Genomic DNA, 25,572 nt, shown 5'->3' with positions numbered 1-25,572 from the left:
TTTTACTTGAGATGACAGTCTAATTAATTATTCCACTGTCTGGAACCTAAGAAAAGAAAAAGAATAGGAAGGTGTTTTTTTTTTTTTCCCCTTGCGTTTGCTTATTGTGCTGTATTGTAAATATATCTCTTGGCTTGTTTTTCTCTTAGATAGTTTAGTAAAGACAAAGCATGAACAATCTAACATAGTAATACTCAACACAGTGCTGTGGAACAATAGTCATTGATAAATTAACTGGGTCTTTTTTTTTTTCTTTGAGTTCCGTGAAAACTCTTCAAAATGCAAAGAGCAATATAATCCTATAATCTGGTAAAGATGGGCTTATACACCTGAAAATGTTGACGTATTGAAGACAATCTGTTCCTTAAATCCCTAAGCAAGAAACAATCAGCATTGTAAGTTGATACCTGGTTGACTGAGGAGAAGGCAGGACCTGAAACATCTATGCCCCTCACCCCTCAGGCCATTAGAATCATTTAGACCATGGGGAGGAATGTCTATTTTTCTAGTGCCAGAGGTTTCAATAATGAAATGTAGTAGTTTCACAGAGGACAGTGACACAATAAAATTTCCTTTTCCTTTTTTTTTAAAGGGGTATGTGTGACATATATTGCTGTTGTCGTCCAAATCTCTTCTGATTTTATTTTTAAGTAGCATTTATTCAGTTTTTTTCATACAGAAAAGTATAAAGAAGAAAAAAACTGCCCAATCGTCCCATTCTTAGAGAACCTCTCTTGACATTTAAAAATAAAAGTAGTATGTTTCATGACTTAAAAAACTCAATCAGTACAGATAGGAACAAAGTGAAAAGCAAATGTTTCTTGGTTTTAATTGTGAGATTTCAGATTCTATCTGCCTGGGGACAGTTCCAGATATGTCCCTAAGAAGGGTCCAGATTTAAGAATAAAAGAACATATGACAAGAGAAACCTCAAAAGTGGCAAGGGTGATAACACACAACATAATGCTCTTTGTAAAACTCACTCCTGGGTATTCAAAGAAGGTGGCAGAAGAACTCCAAAATGCTAGAAATGATGACCTGTTAGAAAGTCAGAAAAACAGGACAGCTTTGATGGGCTTATCTGAAGTCGTCACAGAGATTGCAAAGAAAGGCTTCATCCTATTTTTCAGGATTGGTGGATAACTTACGAACAAGAAAGCAGTGACATGCTTCCATCCATGCATGTGTAAAAAGTAAATCATAGAGATTATGGGGTCAGCTGACCATATCAAAGTGAACTAAATGCATAATTTTTATATGAGTTTCTTACATTTTTATAAGAATGATAATAGCTTTGAGCAACCTCTAAAATATCTTCTGGCAACGAGTTTTATGATTATATAACAGCCTGACTTTCCTATTACGACATGTATGTATTAGAACTAGGATCCATATCCTCCCACCATCAAGTAATAAACGATAATGTGATAGTGTGTGTCTTGACCGTTCATTTATAGTAGATTGTAATTATATTTCATCTCTGCTGACACTTTCCTTCCACAGGCCATGAAAGTGACAACACCTTCTAAGGCTCTGAAATCACCATGGGATTATGACTTTTTTATTTATAATGGTGCTGTAGACAAGACAGCCCCAGACTTCTTAGCGTTCAAGGAGCATTTCAGTTTGTCTTGGGGAAGTATTTTTTCTCTCTTGGAACACATCGAGAAGTTTCTCAGGAACTATGCGATACCAGAAGTCAAAATAAAAGGGAACAGTTTAGTAGCGCTCCTTCCAGAGTTTGAGCTGAAGAATAAACTTACCAGATACGACTTTCTCTCAGTGTTAGAGAACCCAGCTCACATCCAAATGATGTTAAATCTTCCCGGGCAAAGATACAAGGGCCGAGATGGAAAGACAGAGGCTGCCATGAAGATCCAAGCCACATGGAAATGCTACAGAGCAAGAAGATTCTTCCTTGTTTATCGCCGGCAGAAGTGGGCGTCAGGTGTGATCACCGTTGCGTGGCTCTTACATTGCCATAAGACCCGGCTGAGGAAGCTCCTGAAGGAATCACGTGAAAGACACCTGGAGAATTTCCGCGTTCGAGCCAAGGTATACAAGGCTGCCAGCTGTTAAGGCAGACCTCTTTTTCTAAACATTTCTTGCTTGAACGATTGCAATAAGCTGTCTCTTTTTCTTTCCTCTCTCTCTCCAACTCCCCTCCCCACCAGCCTCCCTCACCTCCACTCCCTTTAATGTACAAAGCACAAACCCTACGCTTGTCTCTACATCATATTTTAGCCCTAATCAGGAATCTGGCTTTTGTGCCTGCAAAATCTGTTGCAATTTTTCTATAGAAAAAAGTCCCTTCGCTTTGACTACGGTCGTTCTGTCAGAAAATCAATGTTTTAACTGCATTACTTTTTCTCCCTATATATACCTTCTGGCGCTGTAATTTGCTAGGAAAAAAAAAAATCCTCTCTTGTCTACGTTGCTGTCACCACTTTGTCAGAAAGTATTTAAGTTTGCAGACAGCCTTTTAATTAGTGCTCACAATTTCATTTATGTTTGCTTTCTCTTTTTTTCATTCATATTCTGTTAATTAAGTGAGCTGCCTCTAATCTTCCCCTGCCAGTAGCATCATGTAGCCACCTAATTAAATTAATTGGGGAAGATGTTTTAAGTATGTAATTAAATCAATTAATATAATTTATGCCTGGCTTAACTGTACAGTGGAAAAACAGCTGAAGTTTGACTAGATGAATCCACTACAGCTTCCTGTCACTGATCAATGCTCTTCTTGATTTTTAGCATCTGGCAGCCAACTGGAATCGCATCAGGACCTCCAGGAGGACTATTATCCATATCCCATCATTAGGTATAACACTTTTGCCTGCAAATCTTTCAGCAACCTCTATTACCCACCACATTATGGCTCCTTGATTGAGTTCAAGGAAGGCCCCTTGTTTTATTCAAATTGGTCTCGGCAGGAAAACGTTCTCGACATGATGAGAGTAATAGCACAGGGCCCTCACTCGAGACGGCGTTTAATTTGGGGATTAAGCAAATAAAGTCATTATGTGGGGGCTGCTATTCAGTGGAGAGGTGATTTGCTGTAATTCGCTTTCATCTGTATGAAATGAGCTAAAAAGTTGTATTTTTTTCCCCTGAAATAACAGATAATGTTTTCGATCTTCTTTAATGACAGAAGAGCACAGGCTTGTAAGTGTTGTTGCTGTTACACCAATAAGCCAGGATACTGCTTGTACACTGTTTTTAATCAAATGTGCAGTCAAAATGATAAGCTACATTCTCTAAAATTATTTAGTTCTAATTACGAGCAGATGGGATGCTTTATTTGCACCTAGGGCGCCTGAGCAAAAGGAAATGCTGTGTGAACAAGAATAATTAAGAAGTTGAATAGTGTTTTTTGCGCTTAAATAATCTGCAGTTTCATGTTAATTAGCACTAATGTAATTATTTAATTACATTTATGAATTGGGGAACCTAAAAGCTGTTGTCTGCAACACAGTGGTAAAATAGGTATGCCAAAATGACATTGGGAATTTCAGAAATGTGCACTGGAAGTTCTTTTAAAACATGAGCTGCTGTCAAAATGTTTGGGATTTGTGTGCATATTTGTTTTGTGTTGTTTTGCTTTTTATCTACCTAGTGTGTTAAATTTCCTTGGTGAGGCCAAATTTCCCAAGCTGACTTAGTAGAGTTTTGACAAACAGTAAAACTCATTGAATCTTCATATTACATATTAAGGCCTTTTAAGTAGAGCAACTCATTAAGTGATCTATTGTAATAGAATTCTGGATTGCAATTTATTTGTGCATACATGTTTGGGTACTTACGCATAGTATAGAAACTAACACATTTAACAGTAATATGAAGAGCAAAAAAAATTTTTTAATAATTATGTAAATATATTCCCTACAAAGGGATAGACTCAAAATCGTGCTAAAATCTATGAACACTTAGTTGTACACTGAAGAAATGTCATTTCTTATTTTAAGAATTCTCAGTGGATTTTCAAAGTGCACTCTCCATGAGGCATGTATATTACATCATACAAAGACAGATGAAAATTGAAATAAAGTTAAGACAAAGAGAAAAAATTATGTAAATATAGTTAAGATGATAGGTTAAATAAATAAAATATTAGTAGTAACAAAGTAATGCAAACTTTCTTAGATTTTAAAGTACTTACATCTAAGTACTTATAGAAAAGTTAAGAAAATACTTCAGTCGCATAGAGCCTTTTAGGTTTGGTCTTTTTTAAGGCTCACAGAAGAAATTAGTTCCTCCTTAGTATGTAAGTGAGGTAAGACAGATCTGAATTTCATTCTAACTTAGGCTTTTGTTTTGGTGGGACTATTTTGCACACAAAATTAGTTCACACACAGAAATTGCACTTGTAATTGATTGCAACCAGAGAGGCTAATTGCAGACCCAATTAACTGACTTGAGTCCTTAGAATAAGGTGCAAAAGCCTTTTGCTTCTGCAACTAATTGTGGACCTGACCTGATATTATGTGGGAAATTTTGTTTTGCATTCTCTGTTTTATTCAGAACTAGAAATAGAAACAAGACCCCCACTTTGTAATGTTGACAAGCACAAAGGTATTATAGATCCAATTTCCACACACTTCTTCCCTCCTGTACCCCCACTTCTGACTCTAAATCCCCAAGCAGTCAGCTGTGCAGGGAAGCCTGATAGAAACAGGCCTCCAAAGAGGTCAAATAATGAAAGTAACGGTTAGTGATATAAATTGGTTAATAAAATATAATTTTAAATGAAGCTGTCTTAAAATTCCAAAAGAGCTTGCTGAATATAAATTAAGTAGTAAAATAACCTGGACAGAAACTAGAATTAGAAAGCATTATTTTAAATCTGATAGTAAAACTAGTTTTCTTCTAGATTACTCATACTCAGTTTATATAAATATGTAATAAATCTGAAAGTCTTCCCTATTGCAGTAATTTTTGTTTGTTAACAACATAATAATCCATTTTAGGTAAGCAAGAAAAATTGCTAATCATGTATTTTCTAAGAGATAAGAACAAGCTCAGATATTTTTCTCAACTGAGTATTTAAAAAGCCCAATTTCACATTTTCACAAGAGAATAATACTTGGGCTTTGATCAACTTGTATTTGTTTCTAAAATTTAAGCTTGAGGTTATGAAATGACTTGTGGACATTAAATTGCATTTAACTAGCATTAAACTGTCATCTATTCCACAGGCATAATTCTCAAACCATACCTTTTAAAAAAAAATGATTATGGCACACTTTTTTCTTATGTACCACTTCCCCTGGGAATACTTGAAGAAGATTTCAGCTAGTCATAACATGGCTACTTTGTCACCTGCACTGGAGACTTACCTACACAATTCACGAAAATAGAAGTGGATGAAAGTGAAGCAATTTTTTTCTCTAAATACATGGCCCCCCCAAATCTATTCAATATAGTAATTTTGTTCCCAGAGTTGAGAGGGATTCACTAATCAAAATCAGTTGGTAGGAATGTAAGACTCAGGTACGCATTTAACACAAGTTGCAGCCTTGTCCTCTCTTTCTATTTCCGTAGGAAATTTGTGATCAAATCTGTTGTGGAATTGGCCCCAGAAATAATGACACCATGCACTAGCCAATTGGGCCTGCACTAAGTCATTCGAACCCTAAAAATGAAAGCTTAGTAGCTGATAACTACATAATATCTTACAGTTGTAGGCGTTGGTTATTTGTTTATACAGTGTTGCACACACAGGAGTAACTGCATTCTCCAAACCCACAATCACAGGAAACACGGCCTTTCAGCAATGTTGTTGACCACAAAATATTTATCATGTATTTAAAAATCTATGGCTTAATGATACGAACATGAAGACAATTATACATTACAGAGTAACCACCTCTTTGAAAGGAGGAATTACGAAACATGATTGGCTGTTACATATTTTGAGAAGTATTCTCAGATGTAACAAAAAGTTTTAGCTATTTTTAACCAACAGAGGTAGGATGTTGTTGATTAATTGTCCAAAGAAACAGATTGGCCTTGTAATTTTACAAGATGATAAAAAGAAAGTCATCCTTTCCAGGTTATATAGGCTGATCTCTTAATTGTATACTGCATATTTTTATCATTTTTATTAATGAAATATAATCAAAAAAATCTACCATGGCTCATAGCAGGAATAGAATAGTAGGGTCTATTTTAAGCAAAATCTATCAGTCAAATTAAGAAAGAACTGCAATGAAGAATCCCAATTCCCCTAGAAAAATCAGAGGTCTAAATAAAACCTACAAACTAATTCTGCTTACAGTTTCTTTGCCCAAGTTACTTCCTCCACTTTTAATTTAACCCCTGTGCTTCTCTATTACAATGCATCATTTGCTACTACACTTAAACTCAGTGGCATTTTAAAATATATTGACATTAAATAAGATGTGCCGAGTATGGGGCTCTGGTCAGCCAATTAAACTCCCAGTGATGACTTTCCTCTCTCACTTCTCATCCTCCTTTAAAATACAAATAGAGAATGTATTGAGGTGGGATTTCCTCTTTTCTCTATGTGATCTTTTATTTCATTGCCAATTGATTTAATAGCAACAAGAAATGTATGTAGTTCAGCCTCTTTTTTTTTTTCCAACTGTGCATTATTTCAGCAAATTATCCTTGGGGTTAACACAGTTCGTGGTCTCCAAGATACTCCATTCCATAAAATTGTGGATCCTGTTATTACAAGGTTCATGAAAATGTTTTTCTGTTGCTCTGTATTGTCACAAAAGCCTAAAAGATAGAAAAACTAACTTTTATGCACAACTGCCATACCCCAAATGCTCATGAGACAATTCCTTCGTAACCCCACTCCATTTCACCAGAGGGTAAGAACTGTGCTCGCCTCCATTTGTGAACAGGGGCAGGGTGGAGGACCAGAGCCCAGAGGGTTATATCTGGAACCACATTTTTACTGTGCCTCCAAGCACATTGACCCCTTTCTACTTTCCCATTTTGAGTTGACAACTCAAAGACGCGAAGATTCTGTTGCTTCCACCTCAGGGCTGGGAAATCAGGACTTTCAGTCAAATCTTTGCAGTCTTCAACATGTATTTTGGCAAGTAGGATGGAATCCTCAGTTTAGTTATGATATTGCCACATTAGATCTTTGAAACAGATGTATTGCCAAGATCTCCCAGACAGCAGTTCCAGAAAATCCAGGTCTTTGGGGATCAGGAACAAAGTACATTTAAAACTTCCAAATTTCTTTATAGCCCAAATTAAAATGAAAACATATTTCTATTCATCCATGTTGCATGCATCCAAGTAATCCAAATCAACACTCATTCACTGGTTAGATCAGGGTTGGCCCCAAGACCCTGTAATATTAAATTACCCAGTTGAGCTTGATGTTGTACCATGAAATATGGAAACAGCACTGAACTGGGTGTCAAATGACACCAACTCCTGGGCTTTTGATGAAATGATTAATATTAGGATATGATCTAAAAAAAGTATTGCTAATACTAAGATAAAATATAATCTTTTTCATCTCCTTCATTCTCATAAAAAATATTAAAATTTGTGTTCAGTGGTCCTCAAAGATTAAAATATAATCTTTTTCATCTCCTTCATTCTCATAAAAAATATTAAAATTTGTGTTCAGTGGTCCTCAAATTTACACTTGTAACAACAACTGAAGACCCTAAAGAGCGTTGGTTTACATGGGTTGTATCCATCTATATTTACCACATTAGAAACTAAAACTGAGAAACTTTAAAAATATTGAATTTATTTTAAAATAACAATACTAAGCACATTACCAATGTTCATCTAAAAAACATATTTTTATTTTTTAAAAACCGTTTCTTTTCCAAAACAAAAAAAAAATTGGTGAGGAGCTTCCCTGGTGGCGCAGTGGTAGAGAGTCCGCCTGCCGATGCAGGGGACACGGGTTCGTGCCCCGGTCCGGGAATATCCCACATGCCGCGGAGTGACTGGGCCCGTGAGCCATAGCCGCTGGGCCTGCGCATCCGGAGCCTGTGCTCCGCAATGGGAAAGGCCACAGCAGTGAGAGGCCCGCGTACCGCCAAAAAAAAAAAAAAAAATTGGTGAGAAGATTGGCACTGGTTGACAAGTTTGCAAATCTCTTAATAGAAGTTAGTTGGATTCTCCTATCTATTTCTGCATCCAATCTGTTGCAATATGTTGTTTTGGTTGAAGCATATGAAGAAAACCTGGCCTCATACAGACAAGTATTTGGAAAAGGGAGGTATACTTTATGTATTTTACAGCCTTTTCAGATAACTGTGTATATTCTTCTTTGATTTTATACCAAAACTCAACAAGGATAATTTTTAGGAGTTAGTTGCAATATGGAATCTGAAATCAATAAACTTTTTGTATTTTGTGGGAAGATAACATTGGAAAGGGGAAATGTCATCTGAGTATTATTCTGAAAAGAGTTCTGACCTTCCATGCCCCCAGTCCTTTGGAGGGTCCCTCAACCACTCTTTGAGAATCACTGGCTTTAGTTGCATGCAATGCTGTGCCTGTCGCAGACAAAAAGTTTGAACAAGAGAAAGTCTTCACTCTTCTGAAGGAAAGGCTTTCAGAACGACACAGAATCCATTTGGACAGTTTGGTTTGAGAATGTTTTCAAAACTCAACAAAGATTTGAGTTAAGTCCTGTGTTTTCTACGTCCTCATCACAAATTTCTCTAATTTTTCTCAGAAGCCCCCAAAAAACAACTCTCAGTTTTATTTTCATCAAGTTGGCACTGGATGGACTATATAAATAACCCAGATAGGCCTCTCTCTTGCTGTATGTTATTTCCTATCTCAGTATCTTGTGCTTTCACACTTGCACAAGTAATTAAAACCATAATGTCTAGATCACATTTCTCTAGATGACTGCAGTATGCTGATCTGCAATCGTTTGTGAAGTATGTTCACATGTTCCCTAAATTTTTACTATTAGAGTCCAAAGTTTAGCTAATGGTTAACTTTTTATGAATTGGAACAATTCAAGATTATTTCTAAAATAATGTCACTCTTGCTCAGCTTGCATCTAGTATGCTTTCTTGAGTGGAAGAGAAAAGGATGGAGTTACAGCTACTGCTATCGTAACCCTGCATATGCCCCTAGGAGTGTGTGATGCATTTGAACACTACCCATCACACGTATTCAAATGGGGAAAAGGTTAAGAATCACTGCTCCAGTCCATCAGACTGAGGCATGGATGACTACCATCTCAGGCCAGGGTGATCAGATGAATGACAACTATGTGGTAACTGGAAATCTGTTATTAACCCCTTCTCTGCCTTAGGTACCATTGTAAGGAATAGGACTTGGAGACAAAATAAACTAGGAGTCAACCACAGAGTAACAAGCAGGGTTCAAGAACACTTGATTTTACTGCAACGGCAGGGGCGTGTCACAGAAGCACCCACAGTCCCAAGGAGGCATGGTCACTGAGCGTGGCCTTGCTCATGTTCTTAGGTTTCTGCAGTTGCTGTGAAGGAAAAGCCAATCCTAGCAGGACTCGTTTACTGGGTTGCAAAGAGGCAATTAGCATCATCTGATAAGCGTTTGTGTGGGAGTGGGGATAGGGATGGGAAAGGAGATGAAGGCAGAAATGAGGATGGAGAAATGGTAGCCAGTAACCATTAATGAGCATCCTTGGTTCAACAGAAGACCAAAAGTATGGTAGTTGGATAACTTCAGAGAGACAGCACCCGGGTACCCTTCTTCAGTGTGAAGCAGAGGCAATAATATTTTTTAAATTTATTTATTTATTTATTTATTTTTGGCTGTGTTGGGTCTCCATTGCTGCGCACAGGCTTTCTCTAGTTGTGGCGACCGGGGGCTACTCTTTGTTGCGGTGCATAGGCTTCTTATTATGGTGGCTTCTCTCGTTGCGGAACACGGGCTCTAGGCGCACAGGCTTCAGTAGTTGTGGTACATGGGCTCAGTAGTTGTGGCTTGCAGGCTCTAGAGCACAGGCTCAGTAGCTGTGGCGCACAGGCTTAGTTGCTCCGTGGCATGTGGGATCTTCCCTGACCAGGGCTGGAACCCCTGTCCCCTGCATAGGCAGGCAGATTCTTAACCACTGTGCCACCATGGAAGTCCCAGACAATAATATTTTGAGGAAAGATGGAACACTCTATCAAACTATGAATATTTTGCAGGTGATGAAGGTGGCATAAGGAAAGAAGCTGCGTTCCTCTCTATAGTGATAAGAGAAAGTGCCCCTTAATGCCAGTGCTGTTTTATTCTATGCCGATGAGGGCCTAGAAAAAGCTACAAATCCCACTTACCATTCTTTGAATTCCCCAGAAGTTCTCCAGATCAGAGAACCCAATTTCATGAGTGTTGAAAGGAGAGGAGGGAACGATGAAAACACAAGAGAGAAAGGGCTAAGAATTTAAAAGACAGATTCTTTGAGTAAGCTCTTCAGGCACACTTCATTGACTCATTTGACTGGCGATATCACAGCGTTTCTGCTCCAGTGGAGCTTACAGTCTGGCTACAGGAGCCAGAGTGATGCAGTGGGGAGGAGAAATGTACAACAAACAAGTAAATAAGCCAGCAAAGAAACCTGTAATGACAAAATGAGAAAAGTGTGGTGAAGAGAGGGTGCCAGAGAATGACAGTGAGGGGAGACTGCAAACCTTCTTAGAAAAGGGTGGTCAGGCACACCTGATGGTGATTAGGGGCAATCAGCTCCATAAGCTAGAAGAACAGTACTTTGATAGCTCAAATAATTTGTGCACATAATAATAATAATTTCTCTACATTTCAGTGAGGTTCCTTTTGAGAATTTAAGTCACGCTCAGCCGAGGTTAGGAAAGAAATAGTAAAACAACAATATTTACTGAGTGCTTATTCTGAACTCTGATTATGGATCTCAGTCCCCCATCCCCCATCTTTCAATTACAGGTGAAAGAGGAGTAGAATGTCTGGGGGGTGGTACTTATTGGGAGTAAGGGAAGGTAGACAGTCATAATAGTTTTCTATTGCCCTCTGACCGGATGCCACAAGCTTAGTGGCTTAAAGCAATACACATTTGTTACCTTACAGCAATAATTTTGTAGTTCAAAAGTAGGAAAGGGGCTAAAATCAAGGTGTGGGCAGGGCTGCACTCCTTCCTGGAGGCTCTAGGGGAGAATCTGTTTTCTCACTCTTTCCAGCTTCTAGAAGCCACCCACAAAGGAATGAACAGGGAAAGCCCGGGGCCCCCTTCCTCCATCTTTAAAGGCAGCAATGTGGCATCTCTGTGCCTGTCTTCTGTAGTCCCTTCTGTAGTCTGCCTCCCTCCCCCACTTTTAAGGACTTTTATGATGACACTGGGTCCAGCCCAATAATCCATGAGAACCTCCTTATTTTAAGGTCAGCTGATTAGCAACCTTAATTCCATCTGCAACTTTATTTCCCCTTTGCCATGTAACTTAGCACATTCACAGTGTCCGGGGATTCGAACATGGACATCTTTGAATGGCCACTATTCTGTCTGACACAACAATTGGAAATGAAAGCGGGAAAAGAAATCAACTATACCCCAATACAAATTAATTTAAAACAATAAAAGTAGGAAAAGAGGCAAAGGCCCTCTGTCCCTTCTGGAGTTCTCTGCTCACTCTTGGAGAGTCATCTTCTCTCTTGCTTGACGTAACCATATTTGTCACAAGAGCTAAGGACATAGTAGCTGAACTACATAATAATTTGTAGGTTTATGTTATCTCGGACAAGAAACAAGGCACGTGTCCTGAATTTCCTTATCTATAACGGGACAAGGTTGAAGTAGATGGTTTCTCAAAACTCCTCTGGTGTTTCTAGTCTCACCTTTGATATATCCATGTCTTTGTAGATTATATTCCAAATTATATTCCAAAGTGTATTATATTCCACCGGGCATGTCTGCTGAACTCCCCAAGGCCACAACGTTCTTCTTGACAGTTTCCTGGTTAAGTCACTGTTGTGTTTAATATATGCTACCAGCATCGATGAGGTCTTCCACCCAGGAATCAACACACGTATTTTGTGGATGTACAAAAACATAAGAATAAATCTGACTTAAAAAAAGATTGACTCCTAACTTCTGCTCTGCTGATAGCAATGTGCCTTGCATTGTATCTTGCTCATGTGGAATGATCTGTTGCTTGTGACAGAATTTGCTGTTGCTGTTACAAGCTTTGGAAGTACACATAGCTTGTGACATTAAAATATCTTCTGTTTACACAGCACTTTACGGTTGACAAAATGTTTTTCTATTTTTTGCTTCATATGATCCTCTATAACAATGTCCTGAGATTAACATACAGTTCTTTAAGATGGGTGTACTTGTAGGGTTAACTGAGTAACCAGTTTTATCATAATCCTGCATAATCATAATTGGGTCTTCGTTGCTGCGCGCGGGCTTTCTCCAGTTGCAGTGAGTGGGGGCTCCTCTTCATTGCGGTGCGCGGGCTTCTCATTGCGGTGGCTTCTCTTGTTGTGGAGCACGGGCTCTAGGCTCGCAGACTTCAGTAGCTGTGGCACGCGGGTGCAGTAGTTGTGGCTCATGGGCTCTAGACCGCAGACTCAGTAGTTGTGGCTCACGGACTTAGTTGCTCCGCAGCATGTGGGATCTTCCCAGACCAGGGCTCAAACCCGTGTCCCCTGCATTGGCAGGTGGATTTATATGCATCCTTGATCAGGGTAATAGAGGTACTAAGTAATTTGTTGGAAAACTGACCTCGAGTAATTGAAACACGGACTTACTCACATGCTGCATATGTGGCAACAGAGTGATGAGACATCCTTTATATTTTAAATTGGACATCATTTTAATGAGCTATCTCACACTGCCTTTTATCTTTACTTCTGAAAGGAAATGTGTTCATAGAATACGTTCATAGAATGGTTAATGCACTTTTCTTAATCATACTTTATTCTCTAGGCATTTTCCTGCCTTCTTATAGTCTTGATATATAAGTTATTCACAATACATCTTCCTAAACACTTATCTGAGTATAGATAGAATTATACATAGGCAAAATCCCAAGAGTTACAATATTGCAACCACACATCAAGATGGCATTGTTTGTAGCTGTCTATATTAACTTTCATATGTGGATGAGTTCCCAAAATTATTTTAGAAATTAATAATTTTTCAAAAATAATTCAAACAGCCCACATATCCTTCTGCCTTTTTAGTTCTTAAGTTCATCTGCATAAAGCAAGAGGGAGACTTTTAGATGAATTGTAAACTCATTTAATTTCCAGACATTGTCTAGTGTTTAAACACTAACATCAAAGCAAAGAGCCAATTATCAGAGTTCATTTGATCTGAAGCCCTGTTGCCTGAATTGCTATAGTTTTCCTTAGGCTGAAAAGGAAATCTGTGTCACATCTCAAAGATGTAGTATTTAAAATCACTTTATCTATAGCAGTTTAACTTGAAACATGTGTTTGGGCTCACTAACCACAAGGAGGCGTTGAAGCATCTATTCAAAATGTGAAAAGCAATTTTATTTTTTTAGAAGTTACACCTACAGTTGCTGAATTTCATATAAGCAATTATACTGCTTGTGAGCATGCATGCCTTTTAAGTTCATGTTTTGGTCCACGTTCATTTTTTATTTTAACCCCTGCAATAGCAGAAAGTGTTGCCGCTGCTGTTGCCATTGTGGAAGATTTGGGGACAGTAGTAAATCCATGTGTGTTTTCCTTCTGCTGTTCCAACTGACATGAAGGAAAATGGTGGGGCTTTCATCAGTACTGACAAAGTAACTGCACTAACCTTTATTGTCCTTTAACGTTACAAGATCTTTTGACTGTGTGAACAGAAGCATATTTCTTTAGTATTTAGAATTACTTAAATACATATTCGCAACAGCAAGAGTTTTATCTGAAATCTGTGTGTCAGTTGAGAGTGATTCCAGGGCACATCTTCAAAATGCCACATAAGAAGCATAGGACAACCCTCAGAATGGGAGAAAATATTCGCAAACAAAGCAACCGACAAAGGATTAATCTCCAAAATATACAAGCAGCTCATGCAGCTCAATATCAAAAAAGCAAACAACCCAATCCAAAAATGGGCAGAAGACCTAAATAGACATTTCTCCAAAGAAGATATACAGATTGCCAGCAAACACATGAAAGGATACGCAACATCACTAATCATTAGAGAAATGCAAATCAAAACTACAATGAGGTATCACCTCACACCGTCAGAATGGCCATCATCAAAAAATCTACAGGACTTCCCTGGTGGCACAGTGGTTAAGAATCTGCCTGCCAGTGCAGGGGACACAGGTTTGAGCCCTGGTCCAGGAAGATCCCACATGCCAAGGAGCAACTAAGCCCGTGCGCCACAACTACTGAGCCTGAGCGCCACAGCTACTGAAGCCCATGTGCCTAGAGCCCATGCTCCACAACAAGAGAAGCCACCGCAATGAGAAGCCCACACACTGCAACAAAGAGCAGCCCCCACTCACCGCAACTAGAGAGAGCCCATGTGCAGACCCAACGCAGCCAAAAACTTTTTTTTAAAAAATCTACAAACAATAAATGCTGGAGAGGGTGTGGATAAAAGGGAACCCTGCTGCACGTTCTTGGTGGGAATGTAAATTGATACAGCCACTATGGAGAACAGTATGGAGGTTCCTTAAAAAACTAAAATTAGAACTCCCATATGACCCAGCAATCCCACCACAGGGCATAAAACCATAATTCAAAAGGAGTCATGTACGACAGTGTTCATTGCAGCACTATTTACAATAGCCAGGACGTGGAAGCAACCTAAGCATCCATCGACAGATGAATGGATAAAGAAGATGTGGCACATATATACAATGGAATATTACTCAGCCATAAAAAGAAACAAAATTGAGTTATTTGTAGTGAGGTGGATGGACCTAGAGTCTGTTATACAGAGTGAACTAAGTCAGAAACAGAAAAACAAATACCGTATGCTAACACATATATATGGAATCTAAAAAAAAAAAAAAAAAGAAGGACCTAGGGGCAGGGCAGGAATAAAGACACAGACGTAGAGAATGGACTTGAGGACACGGGGAGGGGGAAGGGTAAGCTGGGACGAAGTGAGAGAGTGGCATGGACATATATACACTACCAAATGCAAAATAGATAGCTAGTGGGAAGCAGCCGCATAGCACAGGGAGATCAGCTCTGCTTTGTGACCACCTAGAGGGGTGGGATAGGGAGGGTGGGAGGGAGACGCAAGAGGGAGGGGATATGGGGATATACGTATACGTACAGCTGATTCACTTTGTTATACAGCAGCAACTAACACCACAATGTAAAGCAATTATACTCCAATAAAGATGTTAAAAAAATAAGAAAATAAAAGGCAAAAAAACAAAAAGCCAACATAGTTTTTAAACCTGAGCATAACTTTCTTACGTGCTCTTTTGAACATTCATGTTAAAATTTCCGAAACTTTTCCCGTGTTTCTATAATCCTGATTCCCAGAAGCTTTGCTGATATTGAAAAATATGAACCTCTCTGTTGCAGAATATGCTGCTCAGCACATCTTCCAGAATTAATGCTTAATCCCCTGAGAAGCAAGGACCTCATTCTTAGGAGCTGGATTGTTTCTGCGAGATGCTTCAGAGACAATTCTTTCCTGGAAATGTGGACCATGACACTGTGAAATCCTAGCGTGCCATTCTGCCATGTTGACTTGCTCTTTCTGGGTTTTGACATCTGGTTTGCCTTTTAGGATATTCCCAGCCTGTGCGACAAAATATTGACGACTTCAACACACAGCAGAACATGCAGCTGGGGAGGCTGTGTGACATCTTAGGTACAGTAAATACTTTTACACAAATGGCTCTTTGGCATGTTTATCAGTGGATGTTGATTAAATGTTCATTTTTTGCTTTTTCTTCTGTACAAGGAAAAGGCTTGGACTTCTAATCTTCTTGCAGGGCAATTGAATGTTTTGTTCCAAAGAACAGGTTTATAGTGAAGTCAGTTGAATAAACAAATGACATTTTAACCAATTTACTTGGGTAGTTTTCTAATTCTCTTTGCTGCAGGCTTGAATAAGGATGTATCTCCTATAGCCCCAACTCTTCTTCATTTACTGAATCTGGCAGTGAATGAAGTCAACATTATATATTTGTGTCAATATTGTCTATTATATTATCTGAGGAATGGGTGGAAGGTAACAGAAATGAAAAGCATTATGTTTTCATTATAAGAATAAGAGGGAAATGAAGATAGATTTTTAAAAGAAGGTTTTATTTAAATATATATAATCTAGTTATGAGAAAATAGGAAGTGCCTAGTGGAAGGAATTATTAGAAATACAGACCTTGAGTGATAGACACATCTTTGTAAGAGTCAGGTTCTAATACTGGTTTGGTCAGTTCTAAATCAGACAGCAACCAGGGGCCGGGAAGGAAGGATACAAGAACTCTAGGCTTTGGTTGACACTGTTTGAGGTGAGGTTTAAAGAATAAATGTTTCAAAGTCTAAGTAATAATATTGAATCAGTGTGGGAAGTCCTGGCCAGAAATTCAGGGTTAAACGAAAACTAGAATTTTTTAGTTACCAAATAAGAACTTCTTTGTTTTGTTAAAATATAATTGCTTTGGCCCTTATTTAAGCAAAACAAGGAAGAATTTTAAATTATCAATGACCAATTTAGCTGGCTCCCTGGAATGACATACTTTACGTGATTCATATATATTTCAGCATCATTATTATTTTATAAATGCCATTTGGTAACAAAAATACAACAGTACTAGAAATTTACAGTGTCCTAAAATAATAATAGGGTAATTGCTTTAATCTATTATCTAGGCACTAATATTGTTTTTCAACCTTACCAAAAAAAAATTTAATGACTTAAGATTGATTTGTTAGTGCTGAGCTATTTCAACTAAAATCCTGACTGGGTGGAAACCAATGAAGTGCAGCAGAGGGCAGACTTTGCTCTAATTTATTTGATTAATTTTTTTCTTTAGCTTTTTATATACCTTTCTATATATAGTCCAAACCATCACCAAAGAATTTCCTTACAAAGGATTCTTATTAATAATGAGAAGACTTAAGAGTATTAGGCTTCTATTTTAAATAATTCAATAATTCAGTCTATGTCTATCTGCAATGGAAAATTTTGCTAAGATGAACATTTCTGAGAGATTATTAACCAAATGCCTTTTCTTGGTACACTATCTTCATGATAACAATGCAATCCTAAAACCTCTTCAAGAGAAGTAATAAAAGTGTAGAAGTAAGTGAGAAAATAGAAAAAGTACTTGCTTGTGAAGTAAAAATATGAAGAAACTAGGAAAATTAGTGATAATTTTATGGAAGAATAAATGATTATCTTTCTTTAACTTGCGTTAGTTCCTAGTAAAGGGTGTTGACTTTTCTGCTTATTCAGGGGAAACAAAGGTAATCTGATCACATTAAGACTTGTTGTCTGGATACTGGCTGTGAAGTCAGGGTATCAGGTGGAGAGACCTCAACAGCTTGTATCTTCACTTCCTAGATGAGTTAAGCAAGAGGGTGACTGATACTGACTACTGACTAACAGTCAAAACAATCTTCATCTTCTTCTTAATTCCTTTCCAAAATCACCTGTCAATTAATTTTGAACATTTGTTGATTCACAATCAAACCACCCTAATACTGGATATTACTGTTACTGATTATAGTATTCCTTTGCCAGAAATGAACGGGAAAGGTAAAATTAGTAACATGATTTGTTATCATTTACAACCCAGAAATTTCTTCCCAAGAAAAATTTAGTTTTCTTCTGCTATGGAGACTTTATTAAGTTATTTTTGTTGTTTGCTTTTTGTGTCCTTTTTTTATACTTAAAAAAAAATACTAGTTTGGTTTTAAAGACCACTAGTTTAGTAAGACACTAGACTCTTCCTGAAAACACGAGATTTCGGATAACGAATTTGATCATTCAGCAGTTGGATACAAGTTAATTAACTACTGTCTCCTCAGTTAATTTATTTTGAGGTTCATGTGACAATGTGGTTTCAACATTAAATAGGAGCCACTTAAATATTTACATTTATGGAGCACCTACTCTGGGCCCAGCTCTGGGCCAGTTCAGAAGACATTGCTTCTAGCCACAAGATGCTCTTCTCCAGAACAGATTTCTCCTGCATGCCACGGGTCTCACTAATTGTGAAAGACTTTCCAGTTCCCGAATCTCTCCATTCTCCCAGATCCCTTTGGTCAGCTCACAAGTATTTATTGAGTGGCTCCTGCATACTCGACATTGTACCAGGGCATGGGGGATTATATGAAAAGTATACACCTTGCCTTTAAAGAGTCTGGGCGAACAAGATTGAAAGATTTGGAACAACAGGATGGAACAGCAGGGGACACTACTTCATCGTGTTAAATCTTGAGGCACTAGTTAAAAGGAGCACAAGTGTGGAAGGCGGGGTGTGGAACCACTGTTAGCTGGCCTAGTCAGGGTGGGCTGTGGAGCAGATTGGTGCATCTGTACTGTCTGCTGAGCACCTACTATGTGCCAGATACTGCACCAGGTGCTTTATATATATTCTTTCATTTCATACTCTCCAAAACTCTGTGCCCCAGGAGACTTTATTCCCCATTTTACAGATGAAGAAAGCAATGCTTAGAAAGGTTAAATAATATGCCCAGGCTCCTAGAAAGCTGAGCAAGCATTTAATCAGTCTATGCTCTGTATACTCTGCTAAACTGAACAGAGGAGTCTTAAAATCTCTTCTCAGCCCTACTTGACCAAGGAAATATTTTACAGTGCTCCCTCCTCCAACCTTCCCTGGGCACCTGGTCTGCATGTGTCTTGTGTCCACCACCCTCCACCATGTTTTACAGCTGTTTATACATGTGAAATGGTTGCTCCTCACAGGCAGCATCTCAGTCGCTTTGATTCTGGTATCTCCTTCCATGTCTAGCCAAGTGCTTTGCCCCTACTGATCAGTCAGTTATTTTACAAAAATGAATGAGTGACTCCACCGGCTGCTGGTTTCCAGTACATACTCCCTAAAATATTCTGCAGCCTGGAGTGGGGGTAATCTCTTCTCACTATTCCATTCGAATGGGATATTTAATTAGAATTTCTTTCTACGCACATAATAAGAAGTACATCTTGAGAAGGAGAACAGTTAAATTAAGATAGTGTTTCTTTTAAACCAAGAATCACTAGATGTCCTATTTAAGTAATATACTCCTCTTTGGGAATGGAGAAAGGAAAAGGTTGCTTTCCTGAAATAATCATTGCTATGGTCATAATCAGACCATTTATTTGGACAGAACATTCCCTGAATTGGCCTTGCCAAGTCCAGGCAGCATAAGAAATTGCAATTTCATCAGCTTTCGAAAGTTAACAGTTCTGTTTTATAATTTACTAAAGTTAATGGAATAAATTTTTAAATCAGTATGCGAATCCCATTGATATTAATAGGAGTTCTGGAGCTAAATCCCTACGTATTATTTGAAAGTACACTTCCATGGTGCCTCACAGCCCTCCTTCTGAAGGAATCATTGTGTCTATTTTTTTGGTGGTGGTGTTATTTATCTTTTCTTTAGAGAAATGCTAAAGGACCAAAAAGCCACTTAAATTGCTAAGATCTGTACAAAACCAATCTAAATTAACTTGAATGTGGCTTTTGGATATGCTCTTTATTTTAAACTGTGCAACATCAATCTGATACCAGAGCTCGTAATGTCTTTTACCTTTATACCAGTAATTAACATTGTGCCTGTTATTTTTAGATGCCAACATAAGCGTCATCTACATCTGCTCCCATCAAATGAATGACGAGTTGCTGCTGTATTACGATAAAATCCTGAGTCTACAGGCAGCTGTCAAATCAGGGAAACTTAAGGACAGAAGTGACCTGCGGGACAGGTTCAAAATTATCACCCCTGAAGCTATAAACATCTTCACTGTGAGTTTGTCTTCTAATTACTATGGCTTCCGGGATGCAGTAAAATTAAATTGGAAAATTTATAACTTGCAACGTCCTGGTGCACATCAGTGAAATATTATTGCAGGTTTAACAGCTTTACTGATTAGACTACAGGTCGGACGATAGGAAATAAATATCCAGTTTAACTTGCAGACTTAGCTGAGCTATCGCTGCCCAGTTTCTCTGTAGCTGAAGCCTAATTGTAGTTATTGGATTGTACCATCAACTAGGTGAATTTATAATATCTACGGTTGCTTTTTCTTAATTTTGTGTGGAGAACACCGAGGCACAGAAAGGCTGGGTCTGCCTGTGGTCACAAAGCTAGTTAAGGACAGAATCTAGACCAGGGCCCCTGTTTTCTGATTTCCACACTGGTATTCCTTGTTATTCCATGGGGTTTTTGTCCCTCAGGGGAATTTGGTCTTATTTACCATATCACATGGTTCATAATGAACAAGGTTCAGATTTTTTTTTAACTTTTTTAGAACTGATTCTTAATGAATGGAACGAATTCTGAGTTGAATCTCATCCCTAGAGAAGAACTTCTGGGAGATTCATAGAACCATGGGGCATGTTCTAGAATAAGGTAGTGCAAGAGATGGCTTGAAATGAATTTCTCTATATTTTAACAAGAATTTAAGCTTTCCATGGTAAACAATCAACATTTTAATACCTAATGGAGGACTTCCCTGGTGGCACAGTGGTTAAGAATCCACCTGCCAATGCAGAGGGCACAGGTTCAATCCCTGGTCTGGGAAGATTCCACATGCCTCAGAGCAAGTAAGCTTGTGCACCACAACTACTGAGCCTGCACTCTAGAGCCCGCAAGCCACAACTACTGAGCCAGTGTGCCACAACTACTGAAGCCCATGTGCCTAGAGCCCGTGCTCCACAACAAGAGAGGCGACCACAATGAGAAGCCCACGCACCACAACGAAGAGTAGCCCCTGCTTGACGCAGCTAGAGAAAGCCTGCATGCAACAATGAAGACCCAATGCAGCCATAAATAAATAAATAACCTAATGGACTATGCACTTTTGAGGAGACTGTTTAATATAATCTAAAGGTCTGAATTTGCTGGTGAAGATAGCTCTCTTCATTCGTAAGTGAGATGCACCAAAGTCAACTCTCTATCTATTGTCAAAGAAACTGATTTCATGGTTCATGTAGGAAGTATCTATGTGTTGAGTTACTACCTATTAACACTTCAGATGCACCATGACTTGACCAAAGGAAAAAAAATCCTGCCAGGGCTGGGGAGGGATGCTACAGCATTTCTACTTTGCTGGTACACTCAGTGAATTTTACTCTCTTCTACCAAAATGAAGATTTTATTTTTTCATAACTAGATACCTTGATATTCCCATAAAAGCTCTCCGCCTAGTTCTGTTTCACTGGCACCACTTGGCTATGGAAGAGGAAACAAGTGCAGGATCAGGAGAAGCAAGAGAAAAGACAGGAGACAGGGCTTCCCTAGTGTCACAGTGGTTAAGAATCCACCTGCCAATGCAGGGGACATGGGTTCAAGCGCTGGTCCGGGAAGATCCACATGCCGTGAAGCAACTAAGCCCATGCGCCACAACTACTGAGCCTGCGCTCTAGAGCCTGAGAGTCACAACTACTGAAGCCCACGTGCCACTACTACTGAAGCCCACGCACCTAGAGCCCGTGCTCCGCAACAAGAGAAGCCATCACAATGAGAGGCCCGCGCACCACAACGAAGAGTATCCCCCACTAGACGCAACTAGAGAAGGTCCGCGCGCAGCAACGAAGACCCAACACAGCCATAAATTAATTAATTAAATCTTAAAAAAAAAAAAAGAAAGCAGACAAATCATCACCACTTACTTATAATCTTAGAAACTCCCCAATATCCTCCACCAGTGCAAGGATTGCTTTGGTGCTTCCTAGCTATTCCCTGGCCTCAATGTCAGAGTTACTGTGGATATTGGGAAGTAAGGAACTATCGTTAGCGTGTGGTTAATTTCCTGATTTTCTCCAGCCAGAAACTGGAGCTAATGCCTGGTAGCTGCTAATAAACAGTTTCTGCATATCTGAAATGCCAATATACATTGAAGAGGCATGGAATGGGGAAGGGGCACTAGATTTGGGAAAAGGAAAGTGAGTAAACAGCTAACATTTATCAAATGCTTAGCATACATTTTCTCATTTGATACTTAGAACACAGCAGCAAGACAGAATATCAATTTCCTTCTTTGGCTAAGGAAACCAACACTCATCTTCTAATCCCAAGTTACTGGTGGGGACAGAGTATGAAGCCAAATCTGTCTGACCCCAGAACCCCATTCTGATCTGGAATGACAGCCTTGCTCCTGGATGACCTTGTGGCCTTGGGCAAGCCCCTTTACCTCTCTGGTCCTCTGTTATTCATCTGTAAAATGAGGTGATGGATTAGATCATTTCAAAGTCCTTTCCAGCTCTGCAGTCCTATTACCTGAGAAGTGAATCCTCACCGTCCACTCTTCACCTTCTAAGAGGAGATAGGCAGTTGGTACTAACAGACGCACGGGGTTACATTCACAGTGTAGGTTTGCATCTCTGTGAATAGAAACAATTAGGAAATATTTTTAAGTACTTAATACTTCTCATAGTTTAAGTTTAAATTATTTGAGTAATTAATCACTCATAGGCAATCACCTCTCTAAAATACAAAAAGTAAACTCTTACTTTCAAATCATTTCCTGCTCGTGTTTAGTTATGGCTTTATTTCTTTTTAATGGGTTTGAGAGATTGCATCAATGTTGACTTTCTTTCAAATGCATGGCCTTGAGGAGATTTTTTTAAAGTGTGCCAAAAATCTGTTTGTACATCTCTCCAAGTTACTCTACAATGTTTGAATTTGTAATGGTGAAAATGCTGTTATAAAGTCATCGTGTATGTCTATTTTTGAACATTTTAATGTTTATGAAGACATCCTAAGCAACTACCTTTTGTCTCAGGTGAAAAAAAAATTAGTGGTGATAAATTAAATGTAGCTATAATGTTATGGAATTAGGAACATTTTAGATTTTTGTCATCTGTGTTAATCCACAGCCTGGATCTGATGACACTAATTTTCTCTAAATGGTCACACAAGACCTGCAGTCACTAATGTGTCCTCTGCCATCACTTACATTCAAATCTTTATTAAACACACGTTGAACACAATACTGTGGTACCATCTTCCCTGAAGAATAAGGCATGCCCAGAGATGACATAACAGAGTTGGGTAGAATACTTGCCAAGAGAGATAAACAACCCTAGAGCAGACAGAAATCCATTCCAGCCGGAAATGTGCAACTTTAACGTTAGGTTCTATTGCTGCATCTACCAGCCCCTCATCACACTTCATAAAACTACCAGACCTCACTACTCAATCTGTAAAATGGGAGAAATCATGGCATCTATGGCATGAGAACTGTGCTAATACTGAATTTGAATCCTGCCTCTGCTATTTAGCAGCTGTGTGACTATGGGCAAATCACCTGAGCCTCAGTTTCTTCGTCTCCAAAACAGGGACTGTTAATTGGTACAGTGTTGTATGGATCAAAGGAAAGAGTACTTAACATGAGAGGACTGCCCCCTTTGAAACATTCTTCTAGGTACCCTGAAAAGCCTACCACATACTTTGCGACTCAAGTCACCAGTTCTACAAGACACATCATTTTTTCACATTTCCTCATTGGAATAATTTGTAGGGAAAGGAAAGGAGTGAACTAAACAAGGGGGATAAACAGTGATCAATTAGATGGGAAACACAAACTCACGAGTTGCTGTCGCCAGCCATTGTCTAATGGAACACGGGATTTCCTAGAGCTGCATTCTCAGAAGCAGGTTTTTGAAAATGGATTTAAATTAAGAAAAGGCATATTGCATAGACCTAAAGAGCTTAGAATATAACACTTGCTCTGAAGGAAGGGTTCAACAGGGTAAATCATAAAATCCTCTTCTCAGAGGAGGTTTTTATTTTGTCTTTTGGCGGGGGGGGGAGGCAGAATATACATAACATAAAATTTAAATCATTTTAAGTGTACAGTTCAATGAAATTAGGTACATTCACAGTGTTGTGCAATCATCATATCATCCATTTTCAAAACTTTTTCAACATCCCAAGCAGAAACTCTGTACTCATTAAACAGTATGTCCAGAAGAGCTTTGGTTTTAAAGGGAATGTTGTATCACAGCCGGAAGGACCCTAGAGATTTCTAGTTCAAACCCCTCATTTGAATGTGGGGAACCAAGGCTCAGAAAGATAGAGTTTTCTAAATCAACTTGCAAGTTACAAATTCAGACAGGAGTAAAATCCAGGGGCTCTCCTCAGTTGCTTTCTCTTATACTCAGCAGTCATACCCTCCAACAGTTTGCAAACTGGTGCAGCAAATACTCCTCAAAATAGTGGCTCGGAATTTCTCCACACTTCAGTGCCATGTTGAGTAGATAATTTTGACTAAAACCAGGAGAGAAGGTGCTAGTGTACAAAATCCCTTGAACTCCATTAAGACTCTCACGTCTTGCATGATATTATTTGCATGACATTTTAATGACTATTTTTTTAAAGTTTTCTCCATAATAATATTGATAATTACTACCATTGATCGAATATCAACTCAATGCCATGCATTATAACAGGTGTTAAACATTTATGATCTTATTTTATCCTTAGAGGAACCCATCAAATGGGTATTTTTATTCCCTTTTAGAAGATGGAGAAACTTAGTCTCAAGGAGTCTAAGTCATTTGCCCAAGTTCGGGTTGTTTATAACGGATAGAGCTGGATTCAAAGACAGAACCATTTGACTCCGAGGCCCCATCACTTTCTCGTGTGCCATGATGCTCTCTTCTCTAGAGGAAATGAGCACAATCTTGGGTTCCCATATTCCAGCCTAGGCTATGGCCATCCTCACCTGCTAAAATCCTACCCATCCTTCAAAACTTACCTCAACCCCGACCTCTTTCATAACAATAATACAAGCTCACATTCATTAAGTGCTTATATCCAAGGCCCTATTATAAGTGCTTTACATGTATTATCTCATTTAATACTCATAGCATCCTTATGAGATGGGTACTACTATTATACGCATTTTACAGATGAGGAAACTGAGGCCCAAGAAGAATGAGTAATTTGCCTTTTCAGCTTTCCCCACTAGCACGTGGCCTCTGCCTCCCTCCTCCCTGCCTCCAAGACCCTCTGTAGCTCTTTATGGCCCTTCTCTGCCTTGTATTAGTTATGCATTAATGGTACTCATCTGTGTCCCCACTCCTTGAGCGCAGAGATATGCTTGTATTAGTTTTGGTGTGTGTTGACCATCTGGCTCCATCCTCTGCCCCTTATTAGACATGCTGGAATTATTTATTTAATTGAATGAGACAGTCACATGTATTGCTGAGCTGGGTCTAAGTAGTCAAAAATAAAAAGAGTTTTTCATTGGAAAAGAAATTTGAGTCTCACTGAAATTCTCAAATATTTTCCATTCGTGAATCCTTTCTGGAGTGTTGGCTAAGAACCATGATGATCATCATAACAATACATAGTCTCTGAAATGGAATTTTTGGTAGAACTTTGGGAAGAGAGCATCAAGTCAAGTGCCTTTTTCCTACTGAATCATTTAAAGGGTGGCCAGAATAGGAGTCCTGAACAGTGAAGAATACTATGGGGTTTTCTCCTTCATTTTTT

At 38.7% G+C, this 25,572-nt stretch overlaps 1 protein-coding gene across 1 annotated transcript in view; it reads left to right on the top strand.

The window, feature by feature from the left end:
* The window catches only part of IQCH (IQ motif containing H), a 212,313-nt gene that overhangs the window by 112,685 nt on the left and 74,056 nt on the right, over positions 1-25,572 (top strand). The window contains 4 exon segments of the mRNA XM_089907078.1: positions 1,504-2,055; positions 2,755-2,821; positions 15,683-15,766; positions 19,699-19,874. Coding sequence (XP_089763204.1) covers positions 1,504-2,055; positions 2,755-2,821; positions 15,683-15,766; positions 19,699-19,874 — 879 coding nt within the window.

The sequence above is a fragment of the Delphinapterus leucas genome, chromosome 2, assembly GCF_059928025.1.
Source record: "Delphinapterus leucas isolate spDelLeu-1000000601 "Yukka" chromosome 2, BTC_Dleu_Yukka2, whole genome shotgun sequence".
In the NCBI taxonomy this organism is placed as follows: domain Eukaryota; kingdom Metazoa; phylum Chordata; class Mammalia; order Artiodactyla; family Monodontidae; genus Delphinapterus; species Delphinapterus leucas.
Note: the sequence above shows the minus strand (reverse complement) of the source record. Positions and strands in the feature narration are given on the sequence as shown.